We start from the raw sequence: 14080 nt of genomic DNA, 5'->3' as shown, positions 1-14080 counted from the left end.
TATACACACGGTCTAGTCTCTCGCACGTCCCATCCATCCGTACCCGACGGTTACCCTCCCTCCCCCCCCCCCTACAGACATAAATACCCAGACTCGTACGGAAAACATAACAATAGAAAATAAACAAAAACACACACACCACGAGTGGATGGGGTGGGACACGCTGTACCCGCGACCACCACATAACGGCACGCGTCTCCCCCACCCACCCACAAATTCCCCCTCATATATATATATATATATTCGTTTTATTTACAGTTCCTTTGCCTACCAATAACTATGATCCTCATCGTTTTCGTTATCCACACAAAAAAAAATATACAGCCCACAGCACATAAGTGCATTAAAGTGTCGCGTAATGGATAGTTTTCATCTCCTTCTCTTCAAGCACAAATCCACGAACACGGTGAATCTCGTCAATTTCCTCGTCCACAGACAACACGCGTGCAACCCAGCCGGCATTTTTCACGGTCAGCGCATTGATAACAAGCGGCGGCGCATCCTTCTCTGTCGGACCCACAAGATGCAGGGCACCGTCAAGGTCAAGACTCTCAATGCGTACGCGACCCTCGACGAGCAATACACTCCGTGAGCTCACCGTTACCTTGTCAGGATGCGGGAGAAGTCCTTGTGTGATCTCCTCAAGTGAGGACCCCATCGCCACAGCGTCCGCGACAATGATGGGAAAGAGCTGCAGCTTCAAGACAGATTCCACCTCCACGACGCAGTCATCATTTGGATGTGCCGGCAACTTCAGTCCGACAGCCTGAAAACGGAGACGGAGGGCCTCATAATACTCTTCTTCGCCTGTTGCTGCGCAGTACGCCGCAAGTCCCTCAGAGGCCTTCTTGATTCCTTCCTGCAGCGCATTTTTTACCGGCTGATACGTAAAGCGACTGAAGGTGACGCCACCAACACGCGTTTTTGAGGAGTCAAACAGGAGTGCAACGTCCTGCATAAGGGACTCGATACGACACGGCTTAAACTTTGTCTTGGTTTCGTCGATAAACTTTATGTTAATAAACTCTGGAACTCTGCCATGGGATTCTATGAGCTTCGGCAGATACTCCTTTATATCCAGTATGAGTGTATTGATGCTTCCAGGGTACGGAGAATATATAGACCCCGGTACCGCCGTATCCCCCCCAAGCTCTGTCAATGACGCCGCCACAGACGCAAAATTGTTGTATTCAATGTTTACCGTCCGCTCAACATCCGAACCACGCATGCGAACCTTACACAGGAGACCAATCGCCTCCTTTGGTTGACGCGGGATGCAGGTAAAATTCATTGCCAGATGATTCCTGGCACTTATCGCAAGGCTCACCGGAATCGTCAGTGTGGCAATGGCATTTGTGTCTTGGAGGAAAACGATGTAGGAATACCCCTGGGACTGCCATAACTCCAGAAGCCGCCGCCCAGAGGCGCGATCAACCGCGTTGTAAAGTAATGAATGCACATCACCGTGGCCGTGAGGTTTCCGAAGCAGCTTCCCATTTTCGACTGCAAGGTGTGCTGCAGTGTCGGTAAAACAAAAGACTGTTTCTTGCTTCAAAAGATGCACGTTCGGCGTCTTACGCCCCAACGCCTGCAGAAGCTCTTCTGTACGTGCGTGGGTGTCGTCTGAGGTCATGATGACAAAAGGGGCATTAGGTCCGGCGGCGTGGTTCACCCAGGCAAGGTAGTGTTCGAGGTAGCAGCGCCGCGACGCTGTCTCGACGGGCAGGCCAAGCTTTATCCCGGAGTACCCTAGCCGCTCCCCCAAACCCCCCGCCACCAACACAAAGACGCTCTGCTTGACGTGGCTCAGTCCCTCCCGCTCTAGACGCATCAACTCCTCGCTTCGGTCAAAGAGCGAAGGGGCCTCGTACACGTAGGACGGGTTATCGAGGGCAGTGTACTCTTGCAGACCGTTGTCGGTCGCCGAGAGGAGGCGTTGGCCATTGCGCACGTACTGCTCGACGCCGCCCCTGTAGTGGTCCCCAAAGCGGAATAACTCCAGCATCCGGCACCGTTGCTCCTCCGTAAACTCCTCCGCCGAGGACGGCCAGCCCTTAAAGAGGTGAGACTGGCCCAGCTCCGCGCTGCTGAGCCGCTCACGCAACATGTTTAGCTCCTGACACGTCGGTACTCCCCCCGCAGACGTCCTCGTCATTGTTCCGCGCAGTTACTCCTATGGCTTATAATAATCCTCAAAGCTGTTTTGATTTCGTGAGTCTTTTCTCATATTTGTTTTGTTTTGTTTGTATTCATTTTTTTCTCCCCCTTGTGTTTTGTCTTTTGTTGTCGGTTGGTTGCCGCTTTTTTTTCTTGTTTTTTTTTTTACTTATTTGCCTGTAAGTGCAAAGGGGATAGGTGGGGAGGAGAGGATTCAGAGGCCCTTCTCTCTCTCCTTCCCCTCTGCACTTACAGGCAAATAAGTAAAAAAAAAAAACAAGAAAAAAAAGCGGCAACCAACCGACAACAAAAGACAAAACACAAGGGTGGGGGAAAAAAAGAAGCGAATCAGAAAAGTAAATGTACCTCAGATGAATACATCAAGCACACATACATGTAGACAGCTAAACCTCTCTCTGTGTGTGCGGGCCCCTAGATGCGACGCGATACGGCGTAAGGCAGTCATCCCGTACACACACACGCACACAACCTTCACCGCATCGCGTTTTATTTCCTTTTCCTTATTTTCTGGATCACGCTTCAATTTTTTTCCTCCTCTCTCCATTTACCATGTTGTTTTTGTTTTTGTTGTTTTCTTCTTCGTCTTTCCTTGTTTTACCGTATTACCGTCTCCCGCGCACCGCAGTTAAATGCCGCCGGTAGGAGGCCTGCACCGGGCGTGTCTGTCTTTTTTGCGTCCCGGTATCTCAAGGCAGACCGTCTCCATGTACGCCGCGTGGTTGGGGTCGTACAAGGGGGGTGTCGCGGACTGGGTTCCACTAAAGACAGCCAAGCAGCGCGTCAAATCAAACGGCGCGCGGCAGACAAAGCACTTATCATTGGAGGAAAAATTCAACGAGAGGCACTCGGTGCAGAGCCAATCGACATAGGTCATGCGAACATTGTTGCGCCGGACACCACTTCCAAGAACAGGATTATGCACTGCAATGCCCAAAAAGTAACTAAACGCTACAGCTGTGAAATTCACGGCAAGCACCTGCAGCAGAGAGGTCGAAAACCACGGGAGCAGCGCCATGGACATCAGCAAGGCAGAAATCGCAAACCCAAAGAGATACGTGGAAAAACAGGCTCCCTTGTTGATCAATATCACACCCCGCTCAGACAACACATTTTCTCGTCGCTGGCGTCGCTCACGGCGGGACAAACGCTCTCGCTTGTTTACACGCCCGTGTGCGTCGCAGGTAATCCAAGGGACTACGGCCGTGCACGAGTACGTCTTGGGCCGCCCCCGCTTCGGTAGGCTGTCCCAGAGCTGCATATATATCACACCCTCGCGCTCGAGACCCCATGTGGTGGCATCATCTGCGCTGAGTGCACAGATATCGCCGTTAATTTCAAAGCTGTTGGTTTTTGAGCCTAAAACGAGGTGGTACGTGACTTGCCGCCCTCGCTCATGTTCCTCGCACGTAAAGCACGGTCGCGAGGCCTCAACTAGATCACGAAGTTCAAACATATTGGCAAATGGCAAAAGAACCGTTGCGAGGTGATCCTTCCCAAAGGCGGCGGTGTAGTCCACACGCCACGTGTCGGGAAATGTTTCCCGCAGCTTCTCGGGCGGGTTCAACATGGCGTTACCGAGCGCAGTTGGCAGTAAGGCGTGACTTGTGGGTGGGAGAATGCAGAGGAGCTGCAAAAACATGTCCGGAGGCATCGTCTCCAGCGGTGGTGCAGGCAGCGTCGCAAGGTCGCAGCGTTGCAGGTAATCTGCAATATCCAAGGCAAACGGGGCGTGGTGAAACGGGTAGTACCACAACCAACTACACATGGACGAGGTCCCACTGTAGTAACGCCACACAAAGCGAAGCCCCTCCACGTACTTTTTACAAGCCTCCTCAACGTTTCCAGCAAGCCCCGTTGACGCCAAGTACGGCTGTCGCCACTGTTCGTCCACCGGTGAGTGAAGCGGCTCTGCCACCTCATTGAGACTCATGGTGTTGTTGCTTAGCGCAAACCGGCGAAACTTCACGGTCTCAATCTTCGCATATGCCTGCAGGAGACGCCGCAACTGTGGTAGATGAATCTCATGATACCCAGCTGTTATAAATCCGTAGGGCAATACCTCCGTTACGTAAATCTCCAGCAGGTTATCCAGGGCACTCTCCCCACAAAAAGATCCAGGAAGCCGGGGAAGAAAGTCATTGCCCATTAACATTGCCATCACAATGACATCATCAATAACTTTACTGTTTGCCTGTGAAGAACAGGGACGAAAATTGCGCCAGCCTTCCTTGTCGTTGTCTTTCTCGACCTCCTCATTTGAGGCGTATCGTAACGGCGCATCGGCGCGCCCCGCTTGACGATAAAAATGGTACCCATTCGATGACACCAGCAGTTCCGGATTGAAGGCCGCCTTGTTGTTTGGTGCAAACTGTTTAATCAGGCACAATCCATGCAGCTCCGACATGAGGCATGAACCTACTGTGTCAATGTCAAAATACTCAAACGTGGTGTTGGCCTCAGGCATCCCCGGCGCCCACGTTGTCTTTGAGACCTCCTCGGAGGAATGTCTACTGTGGTGGTCGTCGTCGTCGTCCACAATGAAAGGTAGCTCGTCACCCTCCAAGTCCTCCTCCATCGGCGGACTCCCACCGAATGCATTCGTTTTATTCTTCGCCCCTGACATCTGAGGCAGCGTCTGTTTTTTCCCTCGGGACCGTTCCGCCGTCCTCAGAGCATACGGGTTTCTGCCATTGTCTCGGAGAATAAACATGTGCGGGATGTGCAGCGAGAGGGACAAAAATATCAGATCGGCGTCTAACCCCGCAATGACATGTGTGCCACTACCGTTGAAGCCGGCGTAGGAGGACTGCGTACGCAAAAAGTCAATGATTTTGTGCTCGCCCTCACCGGATGTGTTGGCTCCGGAGACGATCACATTTAGCCCCGCCCAAAGCTGGTCTGCAACAGCCAATTTATCCTGCACCATCGTGAGCACGGCGTTTGTGACCTTCACCATGAACGCTGTACCAGGGCTAATGCAGTTGCTGTCAAACTCCGCCACTTCTGGCGTTCTGTCCACAAGGCCGTCAAGCGCGGCCAGTTCTCCGGCATACATCGCGCCATCGTTATCGTCATTACAAAGCGTGGCAGGAGTAGCTGGCTGTGCGGTACTCGTGGCGCTGTTCAACGTCTCTAAGGTGTCGTCCAAAAACCCATCCATACCGTATAAGGCATCCTGCATGAGTGACCGACGGATATCGTCAAGATCGTCGTCAACCGCCGCCATCTCATTTGAAGTAAACTCCCGCACAACCTCCTCCACAACATCTGCGCCAGAGCTAACCTTCTTTGCTCGATTCATGTAACGCCGAGCGCGCTGCTGATTCATCTTGGCCCTTGGTGCCACACCATCCGTTGCGATGAACATGATCTTTTTTGGACGCACCGTCGCTAGGAGCACCTCCACCTCATGACAGATGCGCAGCAACTTCTCCTCCTCCGGCCGTGCGGCAACGGCGGGGTCCCGCTCACTGTGGCAGCACGGATGAATCAGGGCATTAAGGTCAATGTAAAGACCATGGACATTGGCAGGAATAACGTCCGACGCTATTTCAGGATACTTCTTCTTCAGCCATGACGCAAACGCTGGAACACCCATGAGGGGGAAACCAACCGTAGTCACCTACGTAAAGTGCAACTTGTGGCCAACGCAGAACACAGTGATGCAACGACGCTACTAGAAGCCCTCCGCCCTCTTGTTCCCGCCCCGTATGCGTATATGAACCCACCTGAAAAGGTACACGAAGTATACATACGTAAATACATGCATGCAACCATAAGTGGAGAAAAAGAGAAAGATAACAAAAGAAATGGGCATGGGTCGTGACCATCTGCCTGTGTTGTGAAGGATGCGGAGGTTCATCAGAAAATTCAATGGGATTCACGACACCAAAGTGTCACATGGCATCTCATTTTGTATGTGTCTGTCCGTGACGCACAGTCACACCGCCTCATCTAGCCACCCCCTTGTTTGCTTGTTTTCATTCCGCCCCCCCCCCTCCGCCAACCCCATTCATGCCTCGCTTCGCCCATCATACAAAAGTCGACAAAAAAAAAAACAAATCACATACACTCACACAAATGCTTACTCATAGTATACTATCTATACATGGCTCCTCGCATTGCTTCCGCCCCCTTCCACAAATGTCTTTCTTCCTTTCTTTTTTTTTTTTCATTTGCGGTTGTTCGGCATCCTTGTAACTCAGCATGCATCTTAAGCATATGTGGCCCAGCGCCATGGTTCACGAGGACTGCTGCTGCTCCACAAGCCATCACGTGACGCCAAATGGAATGGTATTTGTCTACAATGGTGTTGCCTCACTATGGCAACTCTACTGGTGGTACCAGTGACACTTCCCTGGCGAAACTGAACGATGCCGCGTCTGATGCAAGGGCTTCGTGTCCGGTTGCTTCTTTGCTGTCACATACGATTCTAGCAGCTCCGTGCGCGCAAGAAGGCCCTCCAGCATAGAAATAATGTGACATGAGGTAGTGGCCGTGGTGTTGCCGGCCACAATCACGTCTTCAGCGGAGATGTGGCGTGCAGGTTGGGGGCGTAGCCTTGCTTTGTGCTCCGCCATGCATTTGCGTAGCCAGACAGTGGCCTGCTTAACTTCCAACGTCTCACGGTTGAGTTGCCTAGCCTTCTCTTCCAGCACCACCTTGACCTCTCGCAAGAGCAAAGCGTGGTTGCGGTCCCGCTGAGTACGACACTTGGCCATGTCCTGCCGCCACGTCTCACGGGCCTGCATCATACTTACATGCTGAGCACGTAACTTTTCCTTCCTCTCTGCCAGCAATAAACTCGCACGACGCAGGCGATCTTCTAAGACACAATTTTGCTTCGACAGCAAAGGATGCAAAAGTTGATCATCATTGCTGTCTTGCCCCAACGCTGGTTGTTTCTCATGCCAAGAGACAGGCGAGACCGCGTTACCCGCATTAAGCCAAGGTTGCTGCTTCATCGGGCTCGGTCGTGCACTGCTCCACAAACTGTTGACAGGAGCTATACTCGACAAGGTGCCATTTAACACAGACGTCAAGGAACAGTGGGTTTGCGGCTGCGGCTGCAGCAAAGGGCCCGGGGTGAGTTGTTGTTCCTGACGTCCTGAAAAGAATGCATCTATTGGCACAGTAGGAGGTAGTTTAGATGCAACAGGTGTATTGGTCGCATTGGTCGTATTGGTAGGCGTCGCAGCAGTTGGAGTTCGAGTCCTTCTCTGAGCATAATCCTGCCGTTGTCGCAACGCTGCCCGTGCGCCCCGTGTCATCGCTTCGAGTGTCTCAATACGTCCTTGCAAGCGCTGTCGCAGTTCTTCCTCACGCCTATGAGCCTCCTCAACACTCACTTCATTTATCCGCAGTGCCACATTCTCAGTGTTTCCGTCTGGCTGAGGTACTCGAGATAGTGACTCTGCCGTTGCTGCCGTATCCCACGGAGATGACTGCCGTGTGGCGAGCGCCTTCACCCCCTCCGTGATGGTGGAGGCCGTTTGATCAAGCCGCTGCCGATACTCCTCCGCCTGCCTCACTTGATACTGCGCGAGCCTCGCCTCAACCTCCCGCAGCCGCTCCTCACGATATGCAGTCACCGCCTCCTTCACCTCCTTTGTTAGCATCAACTCCACTTCCGCCAATTTATTTTCATCGTCAACCGTCCTCTTTTCCTTTGCGTCCATGACAGCAATGTCAACCCGTTTCTGCTGGTCCGCCTTGTTCAGCATAGGCGCTGGAGAGGCATTCATCAATCCAGAGAAGGTCGGAACGGGCTCCAGTTGTGGCATCGTCAAATCCGGTGGCGGGTTTGCCTTCAACCACAGCTCCTGTTCCTCCTGTAGCCTTTCTGCGTAGCCAGGCGACTGACGTGGGTTAAAGAGCTTCTTCTCCTGCAAGATCCGTTCGTGCTCGCGTCGAATCCGATCCATTGATTGGGCGTGCTTCGTCTCTAGACGCTGCAAGGCATCATCAAACTCTCGTTGCTCCTGCACAGCCGTCATCGTCGGGCGTCCTGCTTTGGCAATATTGTTGTTGTTGCTGATGCTGCTGATATGCTCTCTATTCTCCGTATCACCACCGGATGGCCTCGCTTTATTCACCTCCGCCTGCTTCGCCGCCACCAGCCGCTGGGTTTCCAGCTCGTACTGCGCGACCTTTTGTTTCAATGCCTGCTCAAGCTTCGCCGCCTCCGCCGCCGCCTCCTCCTCCCTGCGCTTGAGTTCGTCGTCATGTTTCGCATTTACCGGGGATGCCGTCACTGCGGATGCCTCCTTCGCCTGAAGCTTTCTTTGTTTTTCAGCCTGCAGAGCATCCTCCTTGGCGCGGTACTCGTGACGCAAGGCGTCCATGGCGTCTGAAGCGGCGCTTGTTGCCCTCTGCAGTGCCGCCTCGTACGCCCGCTGCACCGCGGCCTCTGCCGCTTTACTGGACGCGTCACTGCCGCCTTGTTCTTTCTCCTTCTCGTCAAGCTCCTTCTCCAATTTGGCCCGCTCGGCCGCAAGCCTCTTTTCAAACGCCTCCAGGGTCGTTTTACTGTCACGCTCTAGCCTGGTTACCTCTGCCTCCAACTGCCGCGCGAGGTCTTCTGAGAGTCTCGCCTTCTCCTTTGCCAACGTCGCCGCCGCCACCTCACGCTGCGTCGTTGCACTTTCAATACGGCGGCGTTGCATCTCGTTCCGCACCTCCTTCAGGCGTTCCTGCAAGGCACCTTCCAACGACGTCTGCTCCTGCTCCAGCTTCTGTCGGAGCGACGCCACACGCGCCCTCGCCTCCGCATGTTGCTTCTCTAGTGTTTGTTGCAAAGATTCCAGCTCAGCCTGGGCGCGTCGTTTCAACTCCTCGGCCTGTCGTTCTCGCGCCTCCGCCACCGCAACTTCGCCGGTTTCCTTCGCGTCCTGCAGCGCCTTCTCCAGCAAGGCACGCTCGTCCATGATTTGCTTCTCATGGCGTATCCGCATGGCGCGTCGGCGGGCCTCAATGTCGTCGTCGATGCGCCGGCGGATTTGTACCTCCATCCCCTTCACACCATCGTGGGTTTTTGTTAACAACGATTTCCCTGCAGCGATACCGACGCCGAGCCCCCCAGCCGCCAGGCCGATGCTGCTACTCGTGCTCGTGTTGCTCCCACCGAAGCCAAACCGGGTGAGCGCGCGTTCGCCGGTGCTACTCGACGCCAGCAATCCACTCACGTCCGGGGCAACGCGCTGCGTTGCCGCCGGAGTTCCCAAAGCCCCCAGCCGACCAAATCGCATGGCAGAGGCTGTCAAAACTGTGGTCATGGGCGACGTGTACGGCGATGACATCGGTGTCGTGGAGGTGGTCGTTTTTGTCCCCTTAACGGACTTCTTTGGGGTCTCAACGTGGCCCGCCGCCCCCTTCTCCAGACGCCGTACCTCGGCACCTTCCTCACCCCTTCCTGCCGTGGCGGAGGATTTGTTTCGCTTCTTTGCCTTTCCGTAACCGGCCCCGCCGGTCATCAGCTTCGCACGCTCCTCCATCACCTTCTCCTTAAAAGCTTCATCCGTGGGGTGCTCCCACTTGCTCTCGCCGGTTAAAAAGTTGAAGTAATACACTTCGCCTTCGCCTGTGCGACACGCCTTCCACTCTGCCGGCAGCGGCGTCCGCAGCCCCTCCCGTGCAACCCAAAGAAGACTTGGCTCCTTCTCCAAATCAATTCCGAGCCACTCCGCATACTCCTCTATCTCCTCCTGCGTGGGCACACTACTCGAGTCGCAGGGATCTGGAAGCACCACCGAGACACTGCCGTCATCGCTGTGAAAGACCTCACCCGCCTTCGGAATCACCGCCATGCCCGCACACAGGCGTCCTTTCACTTAAAGCAAAAACAACGAAAATGATACGCATGCAAAGAAGCAAACAGCATAAAACGCGCTACGATTTAACATATATATATATATATATAAATGTATTGCTTGCAACAGTAAATGAAGGCAGAAACAACGATGGGAGGGGAATAAATGTGATGGCAGCACATAAGCATACATCTGTGACTTGACTAGTTGGTTCCTCCTCCTGCACCGGACCTCTCTTTCTCTCTCTTTCTCTTTCTCTCTCTCTCTCCCATAGGCCCCCACATGCGGCACCACGGTTGCCACCGTTCCCCCTCTCCACTTGGCGGTCACGGCGTGGTAGACATTTTACTGCTGCATCCTGCTGCACAGATTCAGGAAGAAAAACACATCAGCGGCATCCATACTACTGCAACGAGCCAAACAAGCACCAAAGGGAAAAAATAAAACCATCCAACGTCCAGATTTTGAGTAAATGTGGAGAAAAAAAAAGTTATAATAACGGACGATATGTATACATACAAATAGATATATATCTATGGAGGGGAGGGGGGGAGATACAAGTGTGTGTGTGTGTGTGTATCTGCCTGCAAGAATTACCTCCCTCCACAGACCAGCATAAGTTCAAAAACGAAACTAAAGACAAAACACACACTTTAAGACAACCATCACCACAAGCAGCTGTGAAGACCACGACACACTCACCAGTCCTACCCCCATCACCTACGAAAGAGAAAAAAAAAAAAGTAATCATCGAATCATTATTAATGAAAAATCAATGTCCCGCCTTCTTTCGGTAAACAGAGAAAAGGACAAAAAAAGAAAAGGGTTGTTTGAATGTCCTTGGGGCCGTAGCAGACGAAAAACTCAACGACGTAATAGGGAGCAAGTTATATTTGTAGAGAGAAAGACATTCATGCAAATATCGATGCGTGAGGCCCATGTGACCCGTCATTGCACGCCAACGCCGTCCCTGCTCACCACCCCCTCTCGTCCCCACTCTGCCTGCAACTACACCAGACGCAGACACGGAGAGACCCCGGTGATGAGTATGTGTGGTCCGCATCCAGAGGCAATTCCCACAATAGAATGTGAGGAACCAAGAAAGCAAAAACAAACACAAAAATCACGTAGGGCATATGCGTCGAAGATCATCTACGTCGCTCAGTGCCAGAAAAAAAAAAAAAGCACCCATACATATGTATCAAGCAAACAAGAAAAACAAAAAACAAGTACAAAGGAGAATGTCATAAGTAAAGTAAAGACGTAACAAGTGGTTGACTGGTGCTGCTGGTATTCGTGTGGTATTCGTTCTCCTACCTTTCCTTCTCTCATTGGCTGAAAAGGCGACAACCCGTCAGCCACTCGACACCACATACATACACAGAATGCATGCGCAGGCTCTCGTAGCGCACAGCAGTAGGCCTGTTTCGCCGCATTTCTCTTTCACTCATTCCTCCAATCATTTTTACCGTCATCGGCTAAAACTTTGTTTTATTATTATTATTATCATTTTCTTTTCAGTCCAACCATTCTTGGGCCACCGCCTCCTCGCTAGCTTCTTGGCTGCACATATAAATATACACACATGTGTTTGTGAGCTGTTCGGCGCCGTGCATGTTCAGCGGAGTCACAGGAAGAAGAAAAAACACGTTAGACACATACACGTATTATTATTGTGTTGGTATTACTATTATTCTCACATACCCTTACCACCAACCACCATCGTTTCCAGCAGCGGCACTTGTTGCTTCCTTAGTCCGTGTCGTTCCGGCGTTTCTCTGACGGCGTTTGACCCAAAGAAACCTCGTATGCAGTCAGGCGCTGGCTAAGATCCCGTGTTTTTGTAGGCGTCACCACAGTACTCTCCGGTGCCATGGTGTTTGCCTTCATTCAGCTTCGCACTCCCGTCCGCTTCCATGGAGTCCAGGCTCACGCTCGAGCTGCTGTTGCAGATGACGACACTGTCCACGTCCTCCTCCGGAATCACGTTGGCCAACTCGTGTTGGTCCGTGTGTGGCTTCAGCGAGGCCCACTTGATGTGGCGCAAAAGCAGGTACATATACGCAGGAAACCCCATCCCCATCACGCCAACGGCGGGACCAAACCACAATGCCTGGACGCCAAAGTCTGTCTTCAGAAAAAGGCAAGCGCCCAGTGGGACACCCACAATGGAGTAGACCATGAGAATCATAATTGCGCCCAGCTTCTGCATCCCGCACCCCCGCAAGATGCCCATCACACAGCTCTGAAAGACATCAAAGACGTGGTAGACTACAAAGTAGGGGAGTAAGGAGTGAAATATTTTAACCACCGTGGCGTCATCCGTGAACATGTAGGGAAACACATTCCGGAATAGAAACACCACACACAGGTTAAGCAGTGCAATGAAGGTCCCCACGGCTACACAATAAAATGCCATGCGACGTGCCAACATGGGCTTCCCCTTGCCAATGGCATTACCTACCAACACCGAGCCTGCAATAAATGTGCCTGAGACTGCAGCCCAACACAAACTGGATAACTGAAACGTAATGCCAAATGCCGCGAGTTCCTCGCGTGTGCCAAAACCCGAAAAAATATTGTTAATCTCCAACGAGATCCATTCACTAAACATCATCCCCATAGAAGGAAGGGTGAGCTTGAGAAGTGGACCCCAATTCCTGTAAGCGGCGTCGTCCCAGCCGCCCCAGGTATCCTTGTACTTTTTCGTCAGCATGAGGTAGAGCAGGAGGCTTCCCGACATGAACACCATGAGAATGCACCAACCCACCGGAGCGCCAGCAAAGCCCCAAAAATAAACGCATGCTATGAGTAAAAACGGAAAGAACACGGCACCCACCACAAGATTGACAGAAAGGGGGTTGGATAGATGCTGACATGCAAAGTAGCGTCGTAGCAACTCCAGCATCATGGCTGGAGGAATCCCCCACACGCAAATGCGACAGAATTGCCCTGTAAATACGATCACGTCAGGATTTTGCCCCAAATACAGAAGAATGCGATCACTGAACAAAATAACTGGAGACACCAAAAAAGCAAGAATCATCAGCATGAGAAACATGCGTTGCGTATACACGCCGTACAACTTATTCTTGGAATCTCGGCCGTAGGTATGGGAAAGCACTGTCTCTAATGCTCCACAACATCCAGAGGCAAAGGCGAATGCCGTGGCATTAATGAGTCCGTATGCAATCGATGCGCCGCCCAACTCATTTACGCCCAATCTTCCCACGACAGCAATCATAGAGACGTTGATGGAGAACTGTGCAAGCTGAGCAAAACTTAGCGGAATCGTCATCAGGACGATACGCTTGAACATTTCTCGTGTGTTTACGGACTCATCGATGCACACTTGTTGTGCGGCCCCACCCACAAACGAGTTGTTCAACGACGGCATGCTTCCCCACACACACGAATACAAGAAACAAGGAATAATAATGATAATAATAATAAAATTATGCCTGCCTATTAATATTTACAAGTGTTTCCGCCTCCAGCAGTATGCGTATATACGTATATACAACTACTTCTGACACGATAAATGTCACCGGAAATTCGTGGTTGTAGTTTTAGCAAACTCCCGCAGATGTGGTCTTTCTTTCTGTATGCCTGTATATATATATATATATATATATATATATTCTTGCTAAGTGTCCGTACTTCTTGCCTTCTCCTCCCTCGTCCTCTCCTCCGCTGGGTGTCGCGCTTCCACAGCCACCCAAATCTCGCTCCTTTTTACGAGCGTGAACTAAGATATATGGATTTTTGGGTGCCTCACCGTACCGGCTCTCTCTTACTTTCCCCGCCACACCCACCTGCCTCCTGTCAGTCCTGTGCCACCAGTAACAGTGGTAGCCAGGAGCAATGTTTATGTATTGCAGCGTATTCTCTTTGTGCCGCTGCCGTCACCACCACTCAGTATCCCACCTCTATTTATCTCCTGTACTCCCTTGTTATTCGCTACACCTGTGTGTCAGCAGTAGCAGGCGCGTGTACTTGTGGAACGTAAGAGACACGCTTCACACTGCTGTCCCCTTACGCGATAACGCCCCGAGTAATATAATTTATTACTATTTTGTTTCCCGCGACTACCG

The 14080-nt window shown here is 52.0% G+C and overlaps 4 protein-coding genes across 4 annotated transcripts, besides 11 other annotated features; all 4 read right to left on the bottom strand.

Annotated features, from left to right (window-relative positions):
- Positions 1-225: 225 nt before the first annotated feature.
- Positions 226-243: a microsatellite.
- A 100-nt stretch (positions 244-343) lies between these two features.
- TraAM80_02803 (UDP-sugar pyrophosphorylase) lies at positions 344-2155 on the bottom strand (the record flags this gene model as incomplete). The annotated part of the gene is made up of 1 exon (XM_029379794.1): positions 344-2155. The coding sequence occupies one exon, from the start codon at positions 2153-2155 to the stop codon at positions 344-346; it is 1812 nt and encodes a 603-aa protein (XP_029240321.1).
- A 259-nt stretch (positions 2156-2414) lies between these two features.
- Positions 2415-2446: a microsatellite.
- Positions 2447-2728: 282 nt separating this feature from the next.
- Positions 2729-2774: a sequence feature (A-rich).
- Positions 2775-2803: 29 nt separating this feature from the next.
- Positions 2804-5776, bottom strand: TraAM80_02802 (5'-3' exonuclease XRNB, putative,exoribonuclease 2; the record flags this gene model as incomplete). The annotated part of the gene is made up of 1 exon (XM_029379793.1): positions 2804-5776. One exon carries the CDS (start codon positions 5774-5776, stop codon positions 2804-2806), a length of 2973 nt encoding a protein of 990 aa, XP_029240320.1.
- Positions 5777-6324: 548 nt separating this feature from the next.
- Positions 6325-6349: a microsatellite.
- Positions 6350-6509: 160 nt separating this feature from the next.
- Positions 6510-9983, bottom strand: TraAM80_02801 (uncharacterized protein; the record flags this gene model as incomplete). Its single annotated transcript, XM_029379792.1, has 1 exon — positions 6510-9983. One exon carries the CDS (start codon positions 9981-9983, stop codon positions 6510-6512), a length of 3474 nt encoding a protein of 1157 aa, XP_029240319.1.
- Positions 9984-10077: 94 nt separating this feature from the next.
- Positions 10078-10103: a microsatellite.
- A 114-nt stretch (positions 10104-10217) lies between these two features.
- Positions 10218-10254: a microsatellite.
- A 237-nt stretch (positions 10255-10491) lies between these two features.
- Positions 10492-10523: a microsatellite.
- Positions 10524-10546: 23 nt separating this feature from the next.
- Positions 10547-10564: a microsatellite.
- Positions 10565-11477: 913 nt separating this feature from the next.
- Positions 11478-11497: a microsatellite.
- A 314-nt stretch (positions 11498-11811) lies between these two features.
- On the bottom strand, positions 11812-13383 carry TraAM80_02800 (membrane transporter protein; the record flags this gene model as incomplete). The annotated part of the gene is made up of 1 exon (XM_029379791.1): positions 11812-13383. The coding sequence occupies one exon, from the start codon at positions 13381-13383 to the stop codon at positions 11812-11814; it is 1572 nt and encodes a 523-aa protein (XP_029240318.1).
- A 33-nt stretch (positions 13384-13416) lies between these two features.
- Positions 13417-13445: a microsatellite.
- A 153-nt stretch (positions 13446-13598) lies between these two features.
- Positions 13599-13627: a microsatellite.
- Positions 13628-14080: the final 453 nt, after the last annotated feature.

The sequence above is a fragment of the Trypanosoma rangeli genome, assembly GCF_003719475.1.
Source record: "Trypanosoma rangeli strain AM80 chromosome Unknown Tra_15.4_contig_00067, whole genome shotgun sequence".
Lineage (NCBI taxonomy): Eukaryota > Euglenozoa > Kinetoplastea > Trypanosomatida > Trypanosomatidae > Trypanosoma > Trypanosoma rangeli.
This window is presented reverse-complemented; position numbering and strand designations above follow the sequence as displayed.